This window comes from Helobdella robusta (assembly GCF_000326865.2).
Source record: "Helobdella robusta unplaced genomic scaffold HELROscaffold_5, whole genome shotgun sequence".
Lineage (NCBI taxonomy): Eukaryota > Metazoa > Annelida > Clitellata > Rhynchobdellida > Glossiphoniidae > Helobdella > Helobdella robusta.
Window position 1 is genome coordinate 3,276,562 of NW_008705254.1, and position 22,747 is coordinate 3,299,308.

The 22,747-nt window shown below is 31.5% G+C and overlaps 1 protein-coding gene across 1 annotated transcript in view; it reads left to right on the plus strand.

Moving 5' to 3' along the window:
• The window catches only part of HELRODRAFT_68144 (hypothetical protein), a gene marked incomplete at both ends in the record, with an annotated part of 50,170 nt that overhangs the window by 22,543 nt on the left and 4,880 nt on the right, over nt 1-22,747 (plus strand). Inside the window, 2 exons of the mRNA XM_009026944.1 lie at nt 16,331-16,552; nt 22,426-22,631. Coding sequence (XP_009025192.1) covers nt 16,331-16,552; nt 22,426-22,631 — 428 coding nt within the window. The remainder of the gene's footprint in view (nt 1-16,330; nt 16,553-22,425; nt 22,632-22,747) is intronic.

Consider the following 22,747-nt stretch of genomic DNA (forward strand, 5'->3'; position numbering starts at 1 on the left):
TTCAGTGAAACATCATGGAGACTCGTCAGTTGTTACGTCATCAGACGATGGTCATGTGTTAAAGAATCATCCAATCATATCACGTTAGTTGCGAATTCATTACTTTTTCATGTTATTGATTCGCCGAAACAGTTTTTCGATCTAGCAGTTGGGTTTTTAATTTTTGTATGTATGACCTATTGTACGCTTACCTTAATAATATTAATAAAACGCCCATCTTAATAATATTCGAATTGATCAGTTTGTTCAGTGAATTACATCGTTGCATGCTGTTTTGAAAGTTAAAAATGAGTTACATAACATTTTAAGAACAATTTTATTGAAATTAAACTTGTTAAGACATCCAATTTTTTAGTTCTTATGAGATTATTACGTAAAAACCGTTTAAACTTTAAGAGTTTCTTAAATATTTAAACCGTTTCGTTAAAATAATAAAATTGTTACTCGAAATTTATGCATTCAACCAATGAAACAGTAGCCAAGAGGTTTCCTCAAAACTTCTCTATATCATCACTCTCTATCGAATGAAATGTATTTTAAAATTCCCGAATTAATCGTGGAACAAATGAATGTTTAAAATTGATTGCATTTTCAAATATAACCAAAATTGTAAACTTCACTACCGTGTTGAAAATTATCGTCCAAATTTCCTAAAAATAAAATTTCGTGTGCGTGTTTAAACTATTTTTCCTCTGCAGCAAGTCAACACCCTTTGCAGCAAACACCTGCCCCCTTCTGAAATGCTTTCAATTTTCAAACTCGTGTTCATCTTCCTAAGCGGCTCATCCCGTTAAACACGCAAGTTTTTTCAATTATTCTCCAAAACAACAACGCCCTCTTAGGCTAAAACACGTTTTCAAGTTTAATTGATCTTTCTGTCTGTTTTTTTCTCTGCTCGTTACCTACTTGCATTCATGCTTATATTCATTTTATTTGCGATGCTGGCTTTTTGTTGATTGTGTCAACATTTATTAATTGGGTGAACATGAGCAACTACTGGGATTTATTTTTGGATGTTTATACGCAATAGTGAATATTTAATTTTAAAGAGGTTGTTAGCTCACTCTTTTTGCAACGTTCTAATAAACAAACTGATTTCTTCAAAAGAAATTCGAATGATGCTAACGGCATCAGCGTTTTGTTTTCCAGAGCAATTGAATCATCATCTTTTAAACAAAAAGCAACGTAGACACATAACGAAAACTTAACAGAGGCTCTTACGAATCTTCTTCGATAAAATTCATTTCAAAATAGGTCTACCAATAAAAATATAACATTCACTAGGATGATGTGAATTACAAAGTTAAAAGTTATATAAAATGTTTTATCGATCTGGCAAAGCCTCGAAGCCTCGAGATGATGTTATTGAGCAGGACCAAATCAGACAGAAAAAATTTGAGACGAAGTTTTTTCAGCGTAAATCAGCGGTATCAGATCAGATGTACAGCAAAAAAACGCGAGAATTTTCTTTTCAATTGGCTTTTATCTTGCGTTGTTGCGTATAAAATGTTTGTTTCAACAATTTTTTTTCTTGAATTTCAGCTCATACGCCAATAATTCTGTTTCGATTATTGCACTAATGATAAAATCGTAAATGAAAAAAATTCACATTAGATTGTAAATAATAAATAATAGTTGTTGCTTGAAGCTGTTTCATTTTATTTGCAGTAGCAGGTTTGTTCTCTTGCAGTTACTTAAGTTCAAATTTTAGTATCTAGAATTTCACAAGCCATAACTTTTCAAATTTCTTCTAATAAATCGATCATCTATATTATTTTTTAAAAATAAGATTTAAATTGACATCAACGAGCTTACTAACACTACATCTCGAAGGCGCTTAACTTTCTATAAACAAATTTTACTCAAATAAATGTTGAAAAATAATCTTTTTTGAATTATTCTGTAGACGAACTCAAGTCTACATAATAATAGTTTCTTTTTTTTATCAATACTTAAAGTCGTTTAAAAAAAAGAGCTTGAGTTATTGGAGCCATTAAAGAAAAATCTCCAAAGTTTTTCCTGGATGCCCATCAATGCACGTTATTGCTTTCTTAATGGAAACTGTCTCACCGGTCCAAAAACGGACCGACTCTGTTTTTTGAGTTTACGTTATTGGTACCAAAGAAATATTAATTTTTCATACTGTTGTCTTCTAAAACACTTCGTATTTTATGTTTTATTTTGTTTTTTTAAATTAAATTTATACATAATCTCAGTCGTCCTAGTTTCTTGTAAAAAACACTTTTATTTCACATAATTAAGTTATTAACGAGTTATTTAATTGGTTGATAAACTATTTAATTACTATTCAATGTTTTTCACATGAAAACTGATGCAACAGGCATTTTTTTCAAGAATTATTCCGACCCTAACATTCGAATTAAACAATGATTCCATTAAACAAATAACATCTTACGACAGGGTTAGGTTTTTATTCGTGTAGATTTGATGAATTGTAACAAAATATTGACGCTATTATTTGACAGATATTGATACTTTTAAGAAGACCTATTTACAACTTCATCTAATCTTTTCATTAGTTATAGGCTAAAACATACAGAAACATTGAATAACGTAAAATACGGTAAAAAAAACAACTACACAAACCCATGCGTTCTTCACAGAAAATCAACAATTTTTAAAAACTCACCGAAACATTTTAAAATTTTGATGAAAAATCATTTAGAAAATGGTCAAAACTATTGGCTGATCTAATGAAAGTTCCTTGACCGTTATATCATTATGGATGTAATCATCATCGTCATCAGCATCGCCGTCATCATCATCATCATCGTCGTCGTTTAGATTGTCGTTGACAATCTTATTTGGATGATGTAGCCATTGTGGATGATGCTATTGTGATCGTATTTAAAATCTTCAAAATTATCTTCATTATTTTTTTATCATCAATGTCACTATTTGATAACAGTGACGTCATAATATACATAACGCGTGTGAAAATGAAACAAAACGAAGTCATGATCATCTATGACATCATCATTGTTATTACATTTGTATTCGCAAATTTAGAAATAATGATGTAATCTTTGTAACATCTACTTGGTCGTCATTAAATTCATGATTATAAGTGAAGTTAATCAAGGAAATGACAGGTGATATTCTCTGGGAAAAAAGCTCGTTTCTCAAAAATCTTTTCATACGTTATTATTAATGAATGAAGTTTCATAACCTAATGCACAATAACGCTTGTGAAAATGAAACAAAAATGAAAATTTTTTTCAGATGAATTTTCCAGCTTCAGACTGAAAAATGTTTGATAAATACTCTCTATATATTATTAAATGGGAAATTTCATCTTAGAATGCTATTATCAAAATAATGTATAGAAATTTTGAGATGTTTTTTTCCGAATGTCATTTTAAACTTCTTTGAGAATAACATTGGATTTCGTTTGAAAGTTTTTTAAGTTTACTGCAGAAGACAGGCAGAAGATCTTTCATTGTGGAGAGAGTTAGGAGCTCTTTGATTTTTTTCTTAACGACGTCATTATGCGCCTTTGTTGTCTGGTACGTTGCTGCTTATGTATCTGTTAATATTGTTTTGTGGTTGATTTAAGTTTTGTCAGTGCTGTTGTTTCTCTAGCCATTGAGATATTTTACGTTGTGGGATTTGAAATATTTTATGTTTTCAATTTGATTTTGTTGGGATTTTTTAATTTTGGAAATGATTATATGATGTTAATGCTTTATATGAAATATTGTAGAAGTGGTTGATTTCGGAGGTATGTTTGTCGATATTTTTAGTTTATGTTAAAGTTGGCCAGTCAAGTCAATCAAAGTCTGTGCATTTGCAAATACTTCTTATCAGGTTTTTGTTGTTACTTTCTTTTTTCGTTATTTCTATTTTTTTAATTTCCTTCTTCGTTATTTTTATTTTATTTGTTTGTGCGTTCGTTCGTTTATATGAAAAACAAATATGATTTTTAAATAAAATTTTTTGAGTCTGCAAAAATACAATCTAGTTTTAAAAAGGATTTGAAGTATTGTGTGTGTGTGGAAATGAAACAATTTCCTTGTGAGATTTCCCATTGTACGATTTTGATTGAATATTTTGAAACTGTGAGTTGTCGTTAAATATTTTTTAGCTGATGGTATTCGAATATTTTTTAAAAATTTTCAATTTAAAAACTTTAAACTAAAAAATTAAAATTATTTAAATCTAAATTTGATTGGAAGGTTCTGCAAAAAAGAACACAGTTGAACGTCCAACAACAAACATTTCACTAACGTTTTTCAACATCCACAGCAAACATCAAATCCCATCAAGATTAATCCCAACAAAATATAACTACCATTTTTAAAACTGACGACAACTATTCTAAAATAAAACAATGATAATTCAGGATCAGACAGACAGACAGACAGTCAAACAGACAGTCAAACAGTCAGTCAAACAGACAGCCATACAAACATACTGTATGATGAACAGATAGACAGACGAATAGACAGTCTAACAAATATTATTATGTAAATGTTAATTAATGTTAGAAGTTATAAGTAAATATAGGTTGTATATAGATATATGTTCAAGTAAGTAATCAATTATAATGATAGGTAAGTTTAAAAAGTAGTTCACGATGAAACGGTAAATCAACAGACATAGAGCAGCTTAATATAAGATTATATAACGTATAATTAATCAGAGAATATAATACTTTGTATAATATAATTTAGGTGACATACAATAGGGACTGACTGGTTAGATGGAGTTAGACAACTGGTTATACTAGGTCTCCTAGTATAATAGGCGAGCACATAAGTTAAAGGGAGTTAAGTTAGAGTTATTTTTTAACACGCTTATAGCTCTTGAACAAGAAGACTACTTATATAAACTTTCACACATTATTATTTGCGTTACTTTTTTTATTTTATATTTAAATTCTCAGTTCTAAGTTTTTGTTATTTTACTTCAATAAAATATATTTAGTTGCAATCAAATATAAAAAAATAATAATTACAATAATGGGTGATTCGTTTCTCGTTCGATTTCGATTATTAAACTTTATAACATTTTAAACACTCAGCACACGTAAGTCGCTAGTTAAAGTCATCTCTCATTTTTTTTATGTACACGAACAATATCGAGTTATTTAACGTTGAGCGAGCGAGTTTACAGAAACAGAAAGAATTTCCCCAAGAACAAACTATGTTGTTCGTTCGGTAACCGTCGTAGAATGGTGAAGAGCGAACAACATAACAATATACAGACATACCGCAATCAGACAGAAAGATTGACAAGTAGGCAGTAAGACAGACGACCAGACAGACAAGAAATTTCGATCGCATGGACATCATTTCATGACTAGCAATTAGGAAAGTCAGCATTTCTTATTCATCCGTACGTGCCTGCATTCTAAACGTCGGTGATTAACATGGGAATCATATTTATGGCTGGCCGTCTCAAGATTTTAATTATTTCAAAGTATTGTTACTCTTCTTAGGATAATAAATTAAAAAAACTTTCTAAGTAATTGAGAAATATTTTAAACATTGCAAGTCAAAATTTTTTTGGGTTTTATTTTAATTTTGAGATTTTTAATAATTATTAAGTTTTTCATTTCAAGGAATTACGTGTTGAGAAAAAAATGAGAAAAAAAAATAAAATTTAAAAGTTTGACGTCTTTCGTTGAAGTTAAATTATAATATGTTAAATAAATAACACATCAGCTGAATTCAATTGGATATAAAAAAATAGCAGTAGATTAATATGAGAGCTGTGGTCGTGCAATCAATAGCTGCAGTCTCTTCTTATTGATCGAGTTGCCTTCGAAGTCCGTGCGTGCCTTTTTGAGTGGGCGTGTGTGTGTGTGTGTGTTTGTGCGTGTGTGTTTCTTCTTTCGTGTTTGTTTGTTTGTGTGTGTGCGTGTGCGTATTCGTGTTTCTTCGTTCGTGTGCGTGTGTGTGTGCGTGTGTAACTTTGTTAGTGCGTGCGTGTTAGTGCGTGTGGGTATCTGTAAGTATGCGTGTGTTTTTTCCTTTGAATGTTTATGTGTGTGTGTGTTTGCATGTGTGTGTATTTGAGTGTGCATGTGTCTTTGCGTGTTTCTGTTCAGTGCATATACATACATGTATGTGGGACAATTCATATCCGCATGACAACTCAGATGTTCAAAATTCATTGCTATTCAGCGTTTGGAGCAGCAGCAAGAAATATATTTTTCTTTTATTTTCATTTCATTGATGGAAACAAAATTCACCCCATTCTGATTCGAAGTTATTTAATCAGTATTCAAATCCGTTCGCATGCCGCAGATTCAACTGTTGCGGTGGAAAATAAGCACGGTCGCGAAGGAGTTGTGAATTTCAATAGAACACATGCTCGCGACTAAAAAAACATTCTTGAAACATGTTTTCAGCAAAGTTTTTCATTGCGTTTTTAATGTTGTGAAATTGTTCATTGATATTTCTGAAGGCTTTCAATAAATATTTTTATTATTTTTATTAACACTTTTTGTAGAAATAGGGCTCAAATGATGTTTCACTTCTTTTTGGTGTCCACGAAATATGATTTTGAAATATTTTTCGTTTTTAATCTGCTTGCACTCCATTAATATTATCTAGATGAAAAGACATCACTGATTATAACAACTGCGCATGACGTCTTTCTGGTAGGAAATGTTTCAAACCTCGACATGGCAAAACCATTCCACATTGTTAGGCATCTTATGAAAGCCGCAGGAGAAAAAGGGTTATAAATCGTTACATTACAACCTGTTCAATCACGATATAAATCATCAGCTGCTGGCAGTTTGTTATTTATCTTCTTCTTCCAGACACGTCTCAACAGTTTCGTTGTTCCTTTAGCTATTTTCTCATTTTTATATTATATCCAATTCTTTAAAATTTTTCAGTGATATAAAACTTCAATGTTATTTTTTTAAATGTTTTTCATTTGATTAATTAACAATCATTTGTAGTTGTTAATTGCATAAAAATAAAACATTTCATACAATTTGTATTCTGATCAAATGATTTTTTTCATATTGTTTTTTTATAAAATTCAAAAAAGTTATATAGAAAAACATTGTTTCATCTAAACTCTTTAAAAAAATCTTATAACAAAGAATAATTTTTCTTATTAAAACCATTCTAGTGCTTGTTTGATATAATTGCAGAAAGGCAGTATTTCTTGAGAACTTCAGCAGCAGTTGTTGCGTTTTCACGACACAGACTGTTTGTTGATAGCAGTAAAGAGTTTTTATTTAGAAAAAATTATTCAAAATTTCAGACAAACTTCCAGCATCAAAAACTCATAGAACATTTTTATCATTGATCGTGACACACATCAAAATAACTAGATTAGCTAGAAGAGTTTGAAAACTTAAATTTAAAAATGTCGTTCCCGTAAGATGTTATTTGGAAAAAATTTTCAAGAATTGTTCTTTTATTTAACACTAAGAAATTTTGCTTTTTCTAAAACATTTAAGCTTTGATTTTCTTATTTACTACTGAAAACAACATATATTAAAACATCTCTTAAACAATACTTTAAATGATTTGTCACAATACATCAGGCATTCGTTCTATTTGAAGTGTAACTTCGATTTAGCGCGATAGCGGACAGACAGCTTAATCATATTACGCATGATTGCCTATTTCGACAAGGGAGAGAATTTATATGCATCGGCCTGGCATTAAAATCAAATTTTTATTTGCAAGCACTCTGATGTTTGACTGGTGCGAAATCGAAGAACAATTTGGTGAGGAGATAAATTTCAGCCGAGCGTTCAAAGCTGTTGGTTCGTATTATATTTTTTATTATCGATTGTATCATATTGAATGGGTAAAGTTAAGTTTAAAATAATCAGATAAAAGGTAACCGAGCTAAAACCTTAAAATTAAAGAGATGAACTCATATTATTGGTTAGAAAGGAAAGAATGTAAAATTTAATACATTTTTGTTCACTGAGAAGTATAATCAATTCAAACCAATGCAAAGTAGCAGGAAGACATGATACACAATAGAAGGTTATATTATTTATGTTAAAAATTTTTATTTATGGGTTGTTGATATTATGCTTAGGATACATCATGATTTCAAGAATCGAAAACAACAATTAAATGTTGAAATGGTGTTTATCACATTCAACATTATTTTTACAGAAAAATTTATTACAAGAACAGATTTACAAATTACATTGAAATATAAGAACTCTACAAATCAATTTGTATTAAAACAGTAAAATTATTTGCAATTTCTCAAATCACGACTGAAAGATCTTTAAAGTAACAGAGTAAGAGAACGTGAAAGAACCACAAACACGTTTTTGTTCAATGAAAATGTCATGACGTCATCGTAATGACGGTTTCGTTTCAGTTTTTTTTTTGCAATTTATCTTTCAACATATTAAAGACTGGTGTTCCTTAGGTTCTGTCAGTTTCAGAAGAGATTAACATCAAAGAGACACTTAGAAATTGAAGAATTTCTGACATTTGAAATTGGAACGATCATTAGATAACAGAAATTTGGAAAAATTTAACAGACAATGATATCGAATAAATTAAAAAACAAACAAATTAAATGAAAATATACACAGCAACCAGCCAGTCAAACGTCTTTATCAGAAATACGTAAATGAATAAACAATGTGGAGATATTTTGAACTCTGAAACTAATGAACAAACAGTGGCATGAATGTATCAAATAAATTAAATTAACGGTGATCGATTTGGAAAACAATTTTTAAATAATCTTTCAGACAAACATATATAAATTAAAAACAAACAAACCAAGTGAATGAATGTTGAAATGAAAATGAGCAAATAATGGAATGATCAAGCTGGTTTAAAACAAACGATATAGAAAAAGCAATTGAACGAACGAAATGAACATATGTATGAGTATATCATCAGACAGATGTCTGAACACTAGAAAATTTAACTGAGTATCCAAATGAATGGAAGACTCAACTAATTGATGAAGAGTTAGATGTAATCATGTGGATCAGCTGACTGATGGATGAGAATGAGTATAAACTGTGCAACTATGACAGTTTTGAAGATTGAAAAAACTTTTTATTATTCTGGTTTGGGGTTAAATTTCTAAATTAAGTTTTTCCCAAATAATTGAATTATTATACCTAAAAAGTTTGTAAAATAAAAAATGCTTTGAATTATAATTAAAAGTCGGCTGTTGAACTTTTTAAAATTTAAAATGAAAAAGTCTTCATTTTAAAAAATACTGTTTTTAAGATGTTTGAAAATTAAATTGGAAGCTAAATACACATAATTCCAACTCGGGTCTTAAAAAACTCAAAATAAAGCAACTTTAAAAGTGGAAATGTATATATTATAATTAAATAAAACAAGATCGCATCTGCGAAAGAAACTTCTCAAATTTTTCATTCGCTTCTGTTACTGGCTCTCGAAGATTCTTCAGGCAACCTACTACATATCTTAATTAACTTTGCCGCACCTACTGCTACTACTACTGCTACTTATACTTCAACTACTATTACTGATAATAATAATATCATATTTTCAACTGCAACAATTACAAACATGTACGCTTAAATTTGTATTTTGTTCAGGATAATTTCATTAAAAAATCACTCAATTTTTTTCACAACGGTTAAAGAGGCAAGTTAGTGAAACGTGCTTTCCACTAATGATACTACTTATACAGACACACACAGATACTTAAACAGGCATATATACTGGCACACATACATACATACATACAAACATACATTCATACACAGACATACATATGTTGTACATGAATAGGTGGTTACATGTTTGATCTATTATAAATTACTCTTTTTTCAAAAAAGTAAATAAGAAAGGATGATATTAATGTGACGGTGCTATTGTTAATGGTGTCGTTAGTTACGGTGATGATGTCGGAAGTTCTAACCGGAAAGAAAGTAACATAAATGTGATGAATCTTTTGATGAAGATAATGATGAAGGTCAGTGGCGGATTTGGGCAACGGTTGGCAAGGGGCCGCAATTTTAAAAAAGTTAAAATTTTGAAATTAGACGGAGAGCCAAAATATTTACCAAATGTTTCTATCTTGCTTATCAAACCAATTTTTATTTGATTTTGTTCTTCAAAACGGTGTTTTCCTATCCAAAAAATGAGTTTTACTGAATTTTAGTAAAAACGCTGCTCACAACTGGAAAGGTCAGCCACTTAGATCCATCACAGATGAAGGTCACAGCAACACAAAAACGATTAGAGGATAAGAATGATGACAAAAATTCAAGGAAATACAATAAGATAGGTTATTGCAGCAGCATGCCGAGATGTCTGCTTGTTATCCAATCCCCCACGTCAATTACTCATTCATTTATTTGTCGCATTTGTTTACTAGTCATCCATTTTCATTTGAGGCCAGCCATGTTTTGTTTTATTTTAGCTTGTTTTTTCGGCTATTTGTTGTCAGTTTTTTAATATTATCGATTCATAATATGTTTATATTTCAGTATTTGACATTCGTTTTAGTATAACTGCTTTTTTGCGTTGTGAAATGTTGATTTAAATTTCCTTACAACCATAGCATTAATTTATTTTTTAAGTTTTTATAAATGAAATGAATTGTGCAATTTAGTCAAAATTATTTTCTGAATTTCAAACTTTTCATTTTGAAACAACTTTTTTATTTCAAAAGTCAAATGTTTTTGCAAACATTTAAAGCATTTAACATTATTAATGACGTTTCTTCATTATCATAAATAACCATCAATCAACCAACCAACCAAAGACATTTTTGCTGTTCACTGCTACATAGTAGACGCACACACACGCGCGCGCACACACGCACACTCACTCACACACACACGCACGCACACACACACACACAAAACGTACATTGCTGTTTCATCCACGTCGTTACTTATTTACATGCAGTAATTTACACCTCTATAAATAATTCTTTGATTTATGTGCGTGCCGGCGTGAATAATGTTGCTGAGAAGTTTGTCCTTGGAGCAAACTATATTGATGTTGGTGATAATGAGGCTAGGATGGTGATGCTGATGTTGATGGTGGTGGTTATGAAAATGAGATGGTGATGTTGGTGAAGAGGTCAAACCACATGGTGGCGTCTTTGTGAATTAAAACGCTGCTGAAATATGGATTGTGATGTCTACAAAATTAACTATCACACTAGTGACGATGATTGCAAGTCTGATTAAATTAATGGTGGTTATAACGTAAATGGAGTTAGCTGGTGATGTCGTTGTATGTTATTACGTTGGTGGGGATTGGAATTTAATGAATGTTAATAATAAACTAGTTGTACAAATTATTATAGAAATTGAGTTAAGAAAGATCGTCAGTAAAATTATAGAGTTCATGATAAAGAAATTTTTCAATTAAACAATACTAATGTATTCAAATTTACTTTAAATAAAATTATTTTGGAAAATTTTTTATTATAATAAAAGCAAAATCTATGAAGATTTTATTACATAAAACATGCAAACCAGCGAACGAAGTAACGTTTAATTTTGTTTTTTTTTTTTTTTTTTTTTTTTTAGTAAAAGTCATCATCACTTTTTTACCAAAAAAATTTCAATCTTGATGTTGATTACAGATAAAAACTTTTTCAAAATTACAAACAGCAATAGACCAGATAATAATTTCAGACAAAAGAACAAAAACTAAAAAAAATGGCTTTGTATTAATGCTAAGGTTATTTGTTCGTGCCTAATCAAATTTAATGAGACCTACTGTATGAATAATAAAATACCTTAAAATACCTTACAAGCTTATAATACTTTGCAATATAAAATGTATACAAGCTGTTTTGTTTGATTATTTCTACTAAGGATTATACTTTTATCTTCATCATAGAAATCATTCATAGAAGTTGCATCTCAGCGATAATTTTTTAACCATCTACCATCATTATTAACAACACTACAGAGTTTAATCATTTTAATTCTCATTTATAATCAAAAATGCACTGAACTTATCATCATCAGTCTTTCTTTGCTTACTTCATCATTAAACAGAAACGTGAAAATCATTGTAATCATCACATAATCATGCCCTTATCACCAAACCATTCTATTTAATTATTTAAATTAATATTGTTACAAATCATTCCCATCGTCATCATCATCATTCTTTTCTTCATCCCTCTTCTCATTATCATCATCATCAGCAGCAGGATTCTCATCTTTTATTTACAAGGACCGTTAACATTTTTATACTCTGACACGGTCTGTCATCATTATTGTACAATCTCTTTTTTTATCATCATCATCATCATCATTATCATCATCATCATAATCGTAAATCAACTAAATTATCATTATTATCATCATCATTGTCGTCATCATCATTTTCATAGCCACTATTCTATTCATCATTATCACCTTTTTCGTCATCATTATTCTTATCATCATGACAATCGGCATTATCCCTGATCATTTTGAATGTTATCCAAACTTCAATCATTCATTATACCCATCATTTTTAGAATTTTCACTCAATTTTCAACTTTGCTATTTATATTGTAAGTTTTGTTGAAAAGTTAGTTGATATCTCCTTAATACGTATCTCCTTAATACGTATCTCCTTAATACGTATCTCCTTAATACGTATCTCCTTAATACGTATCTCCTTAATACGTACCTTCTTAATACGTATCTTCAGTTAATTTTATATACTCATTAAATCATTGCCCATTTCATCATCCTCATCATCTTCCTTACACATATCTTCAACGTCTTTAGCATCATCGTCATCGTCTTCACCATAAGTGTCATCGTCATCATCTTCGTCATCATCATCGTCTTCATCAACGTCATTATTATCGCCATCTTCGTTAGAGTCATCATCACCCTTCCCTCCTATAATAGACCACCACCATCACCATCATCATCACCAATGACGTCATCGTCGTCGTCATTAAAGACCTGACATTCATCACTTTTTGCCAGCATCTTTCGTGGGGTCAAAAAAAATATATTATGTCCAAAGAAGAATCTATGGAAACCGGTCATCATCATCCAGTATCATCATCATCTTCATCATCTTCTTCATCATCATCATCCCCAATTTCCATCTTCAAACATCATTATCAAGGATTGTTATCATTAGTTAGTCATTCATTTGCTGGTTTCAACATGTTATCATTTCACTTATCTAAACTTATCGCATTTGTTGTACGGGACTTTCTTACATTCGAACGCAGTCGATGCAGCAGCAGAACCAGGAAACTTAACCACTACACCATGTTGCCGCCAAAGGTAAATATATACATAATTCATACATGAAGAAAGATTTCGTACTATAAGTTAGCAATTAGTGGTAAGAATTTTGAAATAAACTCTCAATGCTTTTATGAGGTATACAAGTATACACGCTTTAACATCTGCGTAGGCGCCATTAAAAATTTATAATTTAATCGTGTTTATTTAGGCTTATAAATGCATCTCCTAGTACTAACGTATTCCTTTCTCTGCGCATACATTCAAATACAAGCCAGTGTAGCGTCTTAGCATGTGAAATTAGCCAAAATATGTATGTAGGGATTAATATGTTTGAATATGGATATATGAAGATGTGTGGATGGGTATATTTGTTTAGATATGTCTAGATGGGTATATTTGTTTGGTATACCTAGATGGAGATGTTTGTATGGATAAGTTTGTATGGATATGTTTGTATGGATAAGTTTGTATGGATAAGTTTGTATGGATAAGTTTGTATGGATAAGTTTGTATGGATAAGTTTGTATGGATAAGTTTGTATGGATATGTTTGTATGGATATGTTTGTATGGATATGTTTGTATGGATATGTTTGTATGGATATGTTTGTATGGATATGTTTGTATGGATATGTTTGTATGGATATGTTTGTAGTATGGATATGTTTGTATGGACATGTTTGCGGATCTAATATAGACATGTATTGCACGCATTACCAAGCCAGTCATCGCTACGCTTTGATGAGACGTAAGCTGCGTTACATCCGTCTGTTGCCATTTCACGAGAACTGTTATGCTTCCATCACAGTGATGTTGTCTGGCTGGTTGGGGTTTAACAAACCAGTTGCAAACTAATTTCTACTCTGTATATTTATTATGATAATTTATTTTAAATTAGTGCTGAATTAGTGTACTTATTTTTTACCATCATCTGTTACTGGTTACTGTTACTTGTTAATGTTGATGGTTTTTATTTGTTACTAAATTTAATAATGAACCACTGAAGAGTTGTTTGAATTTGCTGGAATTTGAATGTTTTTGCTAGCTACGGTTTGAATTTTAAAGTTTCATCTCTATTAACATTCGTTCATCTAACTCAATTTGAAAATATTTCTAAAATCCTAAAAATTTGTATACAAATTAACTTGTATAAATTAACAAATTAACTTATATGTAAATAGTTGGGTTTTTATTGATAGCTGCACGGTTGTCTATACTTATTGGTATGCAGTTGGTTCCGTTAATCACACTTTTCTTGAATTTTGAATACAGTTTAACTGGATTTTTGACATCTTGTTAGTATCAATGTTATATAGATTCGTTTTGTGGCTCTGCTGTTGTTTTTGTTGTTGTTGTTTATGTTGTCGTTGTTGTTGTTTTCAATGTTGAGATTTTGTTAAATTTGTTGTCCACGTATTTTTCATCGTTTGAACTGTTCGAGATGTAGTTATCGATGTTGCTGGTTTGTTAGTACTAATGCTATTGACTGTTGGTAATGTTTTGTTGTAGTTGTCATTAATGTTTTTTTTAAATCTGGTGTTAAAAATTTTTCTAAATAATTTTATTTCGTATCAGTTGCTGTATTTGTATCTATTATAGTATCTACGAATGTATCTAGTGTATCTAAAAACGTTTTAATTTTATCTATCTTTCTGCTGATTAAGTTGTTCACGTTGATGAACTTGTGGTGGATAATATTCATGTTAGTAAGAGAAACGTTGAAAACACACCTCGCGGCAAAGTCTGCACTGCCGTTGGTCGTGTTATTTATGCTGTCTTCTAATGGGAGGCATTGCATAGTTTATGATGCGGCTGTTTATGATGTTCTGCTTGCGGCTGCTGTGGCTGTTGCAACTGCTTCTGCTATTGTTGGTGTTCCTTATTTTCACACATGCGTTTGTTGTTGTTGTTGTTCATGACGTTGTTGTATACGGTGTTGCTGTTTATGATGTTAAGGGGTGGCTGTTGTTTATGTTGTCATTGCTGCCTAGGATGTAGCTCATAAATGCTGCGGTCAACGACATAGCAAGTGATAATAATTGAAATAATGATTATACAATACGAGCGATGGTGGTGTGGCACGTGAGATGTTTCAGCTGTTTTATTTTTAGATGATGCTGTCTAAAATAAGAAAATTGTTAGGCGTATTTTGATTGTTTCAATTCTGTTCGTTTTTGTGTTTACCACCTCCTGCCACTCAATTGCGCAACATTGATTGCTTGAAATAATTTTATTAAAGTTTCGAGTAATTGTATTTTTTATTATACAATTATGACATCAGAAACTGCCTACATAACGATTGTTATTTATCGTTAATCTTCCTAGCCACAACGGCTGCAACATGCACACCACAAGACACACGACACACACCACACGACACACGACACACACGACACACACCACACGACACACACCACACGACACACATATACCTCTTGTACGCACGCGCAAAGCAACGAATAATACGCGCATGTTGTGTGACACATTGAGTCTCGGTCAGACAGTATTCGAACCAAGTTGCCGCTGAATAGCAACACCAGAAATAAAAATTCAACAGACTGAAATAACTGAACTAATTTGCCAGACGGTCTATGTTGATAGATTTTGCTAAGTTTAACTATAAATTTATGTATGAAATCAACTATGGGGCTATTATACAACTGTGAAGTTATAATTTGTATCTCAAACTATGAACCTGAAAAAATGATTTTGTGCAATATTTTTTGAGGCTGGCAATCTTCAAACTTTCAAGACATTTTCAATAAAATGAATGACTGATAGTTACGCAACTCAAGATGTATAAATTTATTAACATCATTGTTATCATTATAAATCAATCACTTCATTATCATCATCATCATCATCGTCGTCATTTTCACCAAATTTCTCCTTCTTCACATCATCTTCCTCTTCTTCATCAAAATCCTCATCAACATCATCGTCCTCATTGGCCAAAGCCTCGCATTCGTTCATTTACAAAGCACAATCATCCTAACTAATCCAGCTCTATCCGGCTACCAAAGTTACCGACCTCATCAATCGTCATCATCACTATCGTCATCATCGTCGTCATCATACTCGTCATCGTCGTTATCATTGGCATCGCGGTTCGATGAGGATGACGACCTGCCTAGTAACTACCAGAGCCCCATCCACAACCTGCAGCAGTCGACTTGCGACCAGCACATCACTAGCTCGCATCCAGAGCCTCATGAAATCACATCGCCCGGCTACCCGAACAGCTATCCCTCCACTCCAACCATGTGTCACTACGTCATCGAAGGTGAAAGTCGCCAGCGAATTCAACTGACATTCACTGAAATTGACCTCCATCCTAGCGATGACAAAATGCCAGCGGAAAACGAGTTGTAAGTTTTTTTTTATTATTTAGCCTGTAGTTTTCTGCTTTGTAATTTTCATCATTTTGTAAATGTATTCAAGATATAAAATCTTTTTTTATTGAATGAACATTCAGAGGCCGACAGCCCAACTGATATTGAAATGAATGATTGTTTGTTGATATACTTGAAGCTTAGATGGAACTGAATATATATTGTTTTAATTTAAATGAAATAAAATTTTAACGAAATGAAATTGGTTTGATTAAACGATTAACTTCTAATTATGAGAATTAGTCAAGCTAAACAAGATAACTAATCAAATTTAAACAACTTTTCTAAACGTTTCCCTTCAAAAAATTTGCATTATCATGCAAACATTGCACAAGCCTAGAAAATCGTTTGTTATATTTAAATAATAGTTTTTTGTTGTCTATTATAATTACCAAATGAATATTATATTGATAATTTAAAAATTTTATAAAACTTTTAAAGTCATGAATTGCAATTTCGTTTTCAAGTTTTTATAAAGGGTAGCAAAAAATATGTGCGACTTGGCGAAAAATAATGAGTTCAAAGAAGGTGAATTTGTAAGAACGAACATTAGTTTCATTTTAAAGTTTTTAGTGTTTTTTGTTTATTTCAGCAACGATTTGTTGACTGTTTTATAGCCCAATGTTTGTCCAAAAGCTTCAGTTTGGCTTTGGCCATTTTAATGTTAGAGTAGCTGAATATTACATAAACAAATTTATAAGCAACTTTAATGCAGATTCATTTTTCAATTTAAAATAAGAGATACTAAAAACTACATTAAAAAATGACAATAATTAAAAAATTAATTAAACCATAAATTATGACTCCAACGAACGGCCTCATGGGGTCCACACACATCACGCTGGGAATCTTCAGAAACCACGAGCTTGTTGTCTCCTCTTGCTTGCTCGGCCATTCACCGCATACCTTGTAAATGCCCGTCAGTCTGATTTTAAATGAATAAATGTTGTAAACTTTGTATATCATTGTTTATGTCCATGTAAAATTTTTTAAAATCGTTGTCGTATCCTTGTTGGATTTTTATTAAATATCACAAACATAGAGTCAAACAACATCCGCAACATCATAAACGTTTGTGGGTTGTTGAAAGTACGCTCAACGCCGGGCAGCAACATACAACAAATAATATTTGCCAAACAACATGCAACAAACAACATACAATAAGGAACATGCGACAAGTAGCATGCAACAAACAGCATGCGACACACAACAAACAACACACAACCTAAACTATGAAACATGCAACATACAAGGAACACGAAACAACATACAGCAGCAATATGCATCGTGCTTGGTTGTCGGTTGGCAGTTGTCTGTCTTGTTCCTCTTCAATTACAGAGCCTGATGGCGTGCGAAAGAATTTCTTTAGAATTTCGGTACGTGACATTCCGAGACGATATCGCCGATAATTTCAAAGCTGCATTGTTCATCTATCTGCTGCTGGAGAACAAAACTGAAGGTGGTTGACGTTTGATCGAAGTTGGACATTGATGTTGTGACTCCACCCATTCTTCTGCAAACTTTAAAATTGACGCACACACAAATAAAAACTGAGCCAATGAACCAAACACACAAAATCTGACAAAATTTATACACTAATAAATCTGAGTTTTTGTCGTGAGGGAAAATCATTCTGTATCATTGAATTCGCTGGCAAAAAATTTTTTAATAAAAATATAACATAAACAATGAACGGTACGAAATTTTTTCTAGCGCCACGAACGTTGATTAAGAAACACTCAGACTGAACATACAAAAAATACTAAACTTACTAAAACATAAAACAGACAAAACAAACAAAAACATACAAAAACATACAAAACATGTAAGAGCATAAAAGGGCATAAAAGAACATACAATGCTTTCATTAATGCATTTCTTCATCCTTCACAAATGCTGTGGTCTCACAACAATGCAATGCACATTTGCACAGTACGTTATGCTTAGTTAAACGCTGAATGTACAATATTTTTCAATATTAATCATCTTGCGTTTGAACCAGCTCCACACGTGATCGTTATGAGCAAGTTGCGTAGCAAATGACATTCATATCACATTAGCTATCTCGGTAACGAAATTGCTTTACTTAATATTTCAAAATAAATATTTTTCCGGTGACCTACGTACGTGGATGCGTCTTTTTTGGTAATACCATTTGTATGCTGATGATTCTATCGCGTGTTGCCGCGGAGTTTATATTTTTGGAAAAAATGTGAAAAATGTTTTATTTTTTTATTGTTTACAGTGAAACAAGTGAATAATACATAAATAATCCAAAATAGTTCATTTTTTTAAACTTTTCTATCAAATTTAGCGTAATGCGTTAAGACGTAATGAAATATTTACAATGGAGTAGATGAGAATATAAATACGAACAAATAAATATTACAAAAATGATAAATAACAAAATAATTTTATTTTAATTTATAGTAATTTTAGTGCAGGATTTTGTGATGTTTTAAAAGTTTTTAGGTAGTTTTTCAGTAAAAACAAAAAAGCAATACATGACCATTGTTCGTTAATGTTTCTATCATTTGATAAAATTAATTTTACAGTATTACACAGTTTCCGTCGTTAAAATTAAATTAAAAAATATTTTCATCATGAAATGTCATTTATTTATTTTCAGGGCCGGACTGCAGCTAAGTTAGCAATCAGCACAAAGTCTTTGTATAACCATATTTGTACCTCAGCAGTGGTTGACTGTCGACTGTCTGATGATTGGGGTAGTTTGCATGGAGATTGCATTTCAAATTAGAGCATATACATTTGATCAATGGTTGTAAAGCGAATGTTCAAATCAATCTTAAATGCGGTAACTGAACAAGAGTTTTTTAAAATAAAACTTATAAATTTACTATCTCTGAAATATTTTATTTTAAATTTTTAAAAATTAGCTTATACTTGTTTTAGAAGCTTGTGAAGGCTAAGTTTGTAAGTTCACTCTATTACTGCATTGCATATGCAAGTAATGTGTGTGTACGTGTTTATAAAAGATTAATATTATTCTATTAATGTAATTAGATATCACTTAGTTCTTTAGATAATTTTGAAAATTTCTCGTTTATGTATATCATCTTTTTTTCAATATTTAAGTGGATATGTGCATTTGGAAATTCAATTTATCTCAATTATTTGAAATTTCAGAAATAGGTTGTTTTTATTTTTTCATGAATTCATTTCTATTATTTTCTTGTTTACGCTGTAGCGTTGTGATAAATTATTTCCGATGAAGAAAGGGTTCTTATTAAATAAGTTTCAAATCTTATTTTGGCTTTCCTCCACATAATTTTGTCAATTTTTGAGTTAAAACTAATGGGTTGAAATTGCTTGTTAGATAACCTCCGGTAATGGTGATTTTTGTGCTTCTTAACTGTAATTAGTCTCGCTTTGGGAAAAAAAGGTTTTCCGTTTCATCTGCAAAAATCTGAAAGTCACGACCTGTAGATTGAAAAAAATTCACTTTCACGAGCCGACATGTTTTCAAAAAACGTTTGAAACATCATTTGTTTTAAAATTCTCGAGTGGAGCTGGTGCTTCTGAAGTTATTCACACATCCTAGGATACAATTACAGATACAGATTAGCCTTCTTGTAATAATTGAAATATGTCAACAGCATTTGTTTCATCACACTTCTGTTTTACATAAGTTCTTGTTTGAATACTCACGATTATGACCATGAAGAAATCGTGGCTTTTGCATGTAGTTCTCAATACGATAAACAACTTTTTGGCAAAAAAGATTTTCAAATGAAAAAAAAAAATTTTTGTCAAAATTAAATTTAAAAAATTTGAGTAAGTGAATGAGTAAATGCGTAAAAGTTAAAAATTTGAAAAAATAAACAACTGACAAAAACAGTAGAAAAAAAATATCCCAGACACAAAAGTATAAAGAAATAATAACGTGAGAGTGGAAAAACTACAGAAGCCCGTGGCATTGTAGAGCATCATTAGGTGTGACATCACGTTAATGCCTCTAACAATAAACAAGCTACATGCAATTGGCAAGAGCGAAAAAAATATAAAGGAATGTTTTAATAACAATCGTTACCGTTATCACCACGCTAATAAATTAATGTCATGAATACTGTTGCTGCTTGCTGTCTCAGCTCAGCCGATTAGATTTTTTTCTGCATATTTTCGTTCAGTTTTTGTAATTGTATCTTTGTCTGTTGTGAGTTTGTTAGTAAAAATTTCAACAGAAATGAAAAATATAACTTGTTATTTATAATTTTGTTAGAGCGATATAAACAAACCGGACAATGAGAACAACAAGTATAAAAAATTATCTCGAACAAGTTTAATACAACATGTAACTTGAAAGTTTCCTGAAACTCAAACTTTATTGTGCTTTGTTATTTACTGCCAATTCAAAAAGTAATTTTGTTAGAAAATAAGTATGGTAAAACAAGACAGTCGAGAAGAAACACTCACACAGACAAACTATCAAAGTATCAAAGAGCAACAAACAAAAAAGAACATGAAGCTATTTAACAATTTTTAGAATAACATCCCAAGCAAAAAAGAACATGTGAACGTTGGTGAGATATTGTACGATTTCTCTGTTTCCTTCAGGCTGAATCACATTAACCAATAAAGTGTAAACAAATCACATCAACATAATGTCCACAGTATTATGTTTGGGTCTTTTTTTATTTGCAGACAATTATCGGTTGTAGCAATTTTTTAAAAAATATAACGATAACAACCAAATTTGTTCTGACCGGTCATTTAAAACACGACCCTCAACTATGATACAACAAATTTGAGTTAGGTTGGTTAGATAGAGCATATATATCTAAGACCCAGGACGGATCTCCGATTTAACCGGCCTATTGCATATGTTGTCTGACCTATTTGAATTGTTTATGAATGAATATCTTTTAGAATGATAATAAATTCTTAACGTGCTAGAATATTGAATTGAGTTGCTATATAAAAGGTTTTGCATCAGTGTTTGTATTTATTTTCTGATTCAAAGGCGTGCGTTCAGTAGCGAATCTTTCCCTCCCCTCTCCGTTTTGAGCAGTTTTTTAATAAAAGTCTGCAAGAGGACCGTTTGATGTTTAAAAATCGATCGACTAATAATTGAATGTGATGAGCAAAAAAGGTTCGTAAACCACACCGACCTAAGCCACACTACTACAAATATTGCCCCCCCCCCTTAAAAATTTTGGCCCCACACGTGAACATTTTGAACCATCCCGTGAAAATTTTGCCCCCCCCCCTTCGTGAAGATTTTGCTCCCCCTGTGTAAATTTAAACATTTTTAAGAATTTTTATTTTAAAAGATTTTTATTTCATACATGATAAATAAATCTTAAATTGCGTATATCCGTGTTTCTGTTGGCTCATTTGTCTGTGCTGCTACTGTTGATGCTTATGACGTTGTAATCATCAATTTGTATGCAGATGCCACTGAAAATGTATGAAATAATGTGCGTGCTGCCTTTGTTTAATGCGCAAGAATAAAAAAAACCTCTTGTTACTTGCAAGCATTGAAATAAGGCAATTAATGAAAGTTAATTAATGTGAGATGCTTTCATACTCGCCAGACATTGTACACGATTGATTTATTAATATAATAAAATGAAATGTTTGCAGAACTTTCTATGAGGTTTTGAATCGTCGTTGTAAGAGTTAAAATAAAAATATATTGACTCTGACCAAAAAGAAGTGAGCGGCCTTGGAGACACACAAACATACAGGCACATACACAAACACACAGACTCATACACGCAGACGCATACAGACACACACACAGACACACAAAAACATACAGACACACACATGCTAACACACACACACAGACACACAAACAAACAAATAAACGTTAACTTTGACAACAGATGCGAGGAGACAGACATCGTAACTATCCATTCTTTCATCGACCACAGCAGTGAAGTTATGAAGACTTACTGCGGTAGGAAAAACTCGACGAAGGCCTTCATGAGCAGCAACAACAGGCTGGAGGTCGTATTCACAACGAGGCCTAGAGAATCGAACGAACTTATCAACTCCAGAGGGTTCAAAGCTACCTACGCTTTTGTTACAAGTCAGCAGTTTATGCAATTAATTGTTTTTTTTTCAACTTGATGGGTTTTATTTGAAAAATGTGGTAACTGCTGCATTTTCAATAAAAGTATTCATGATTTTTCTACTCATAGTAAA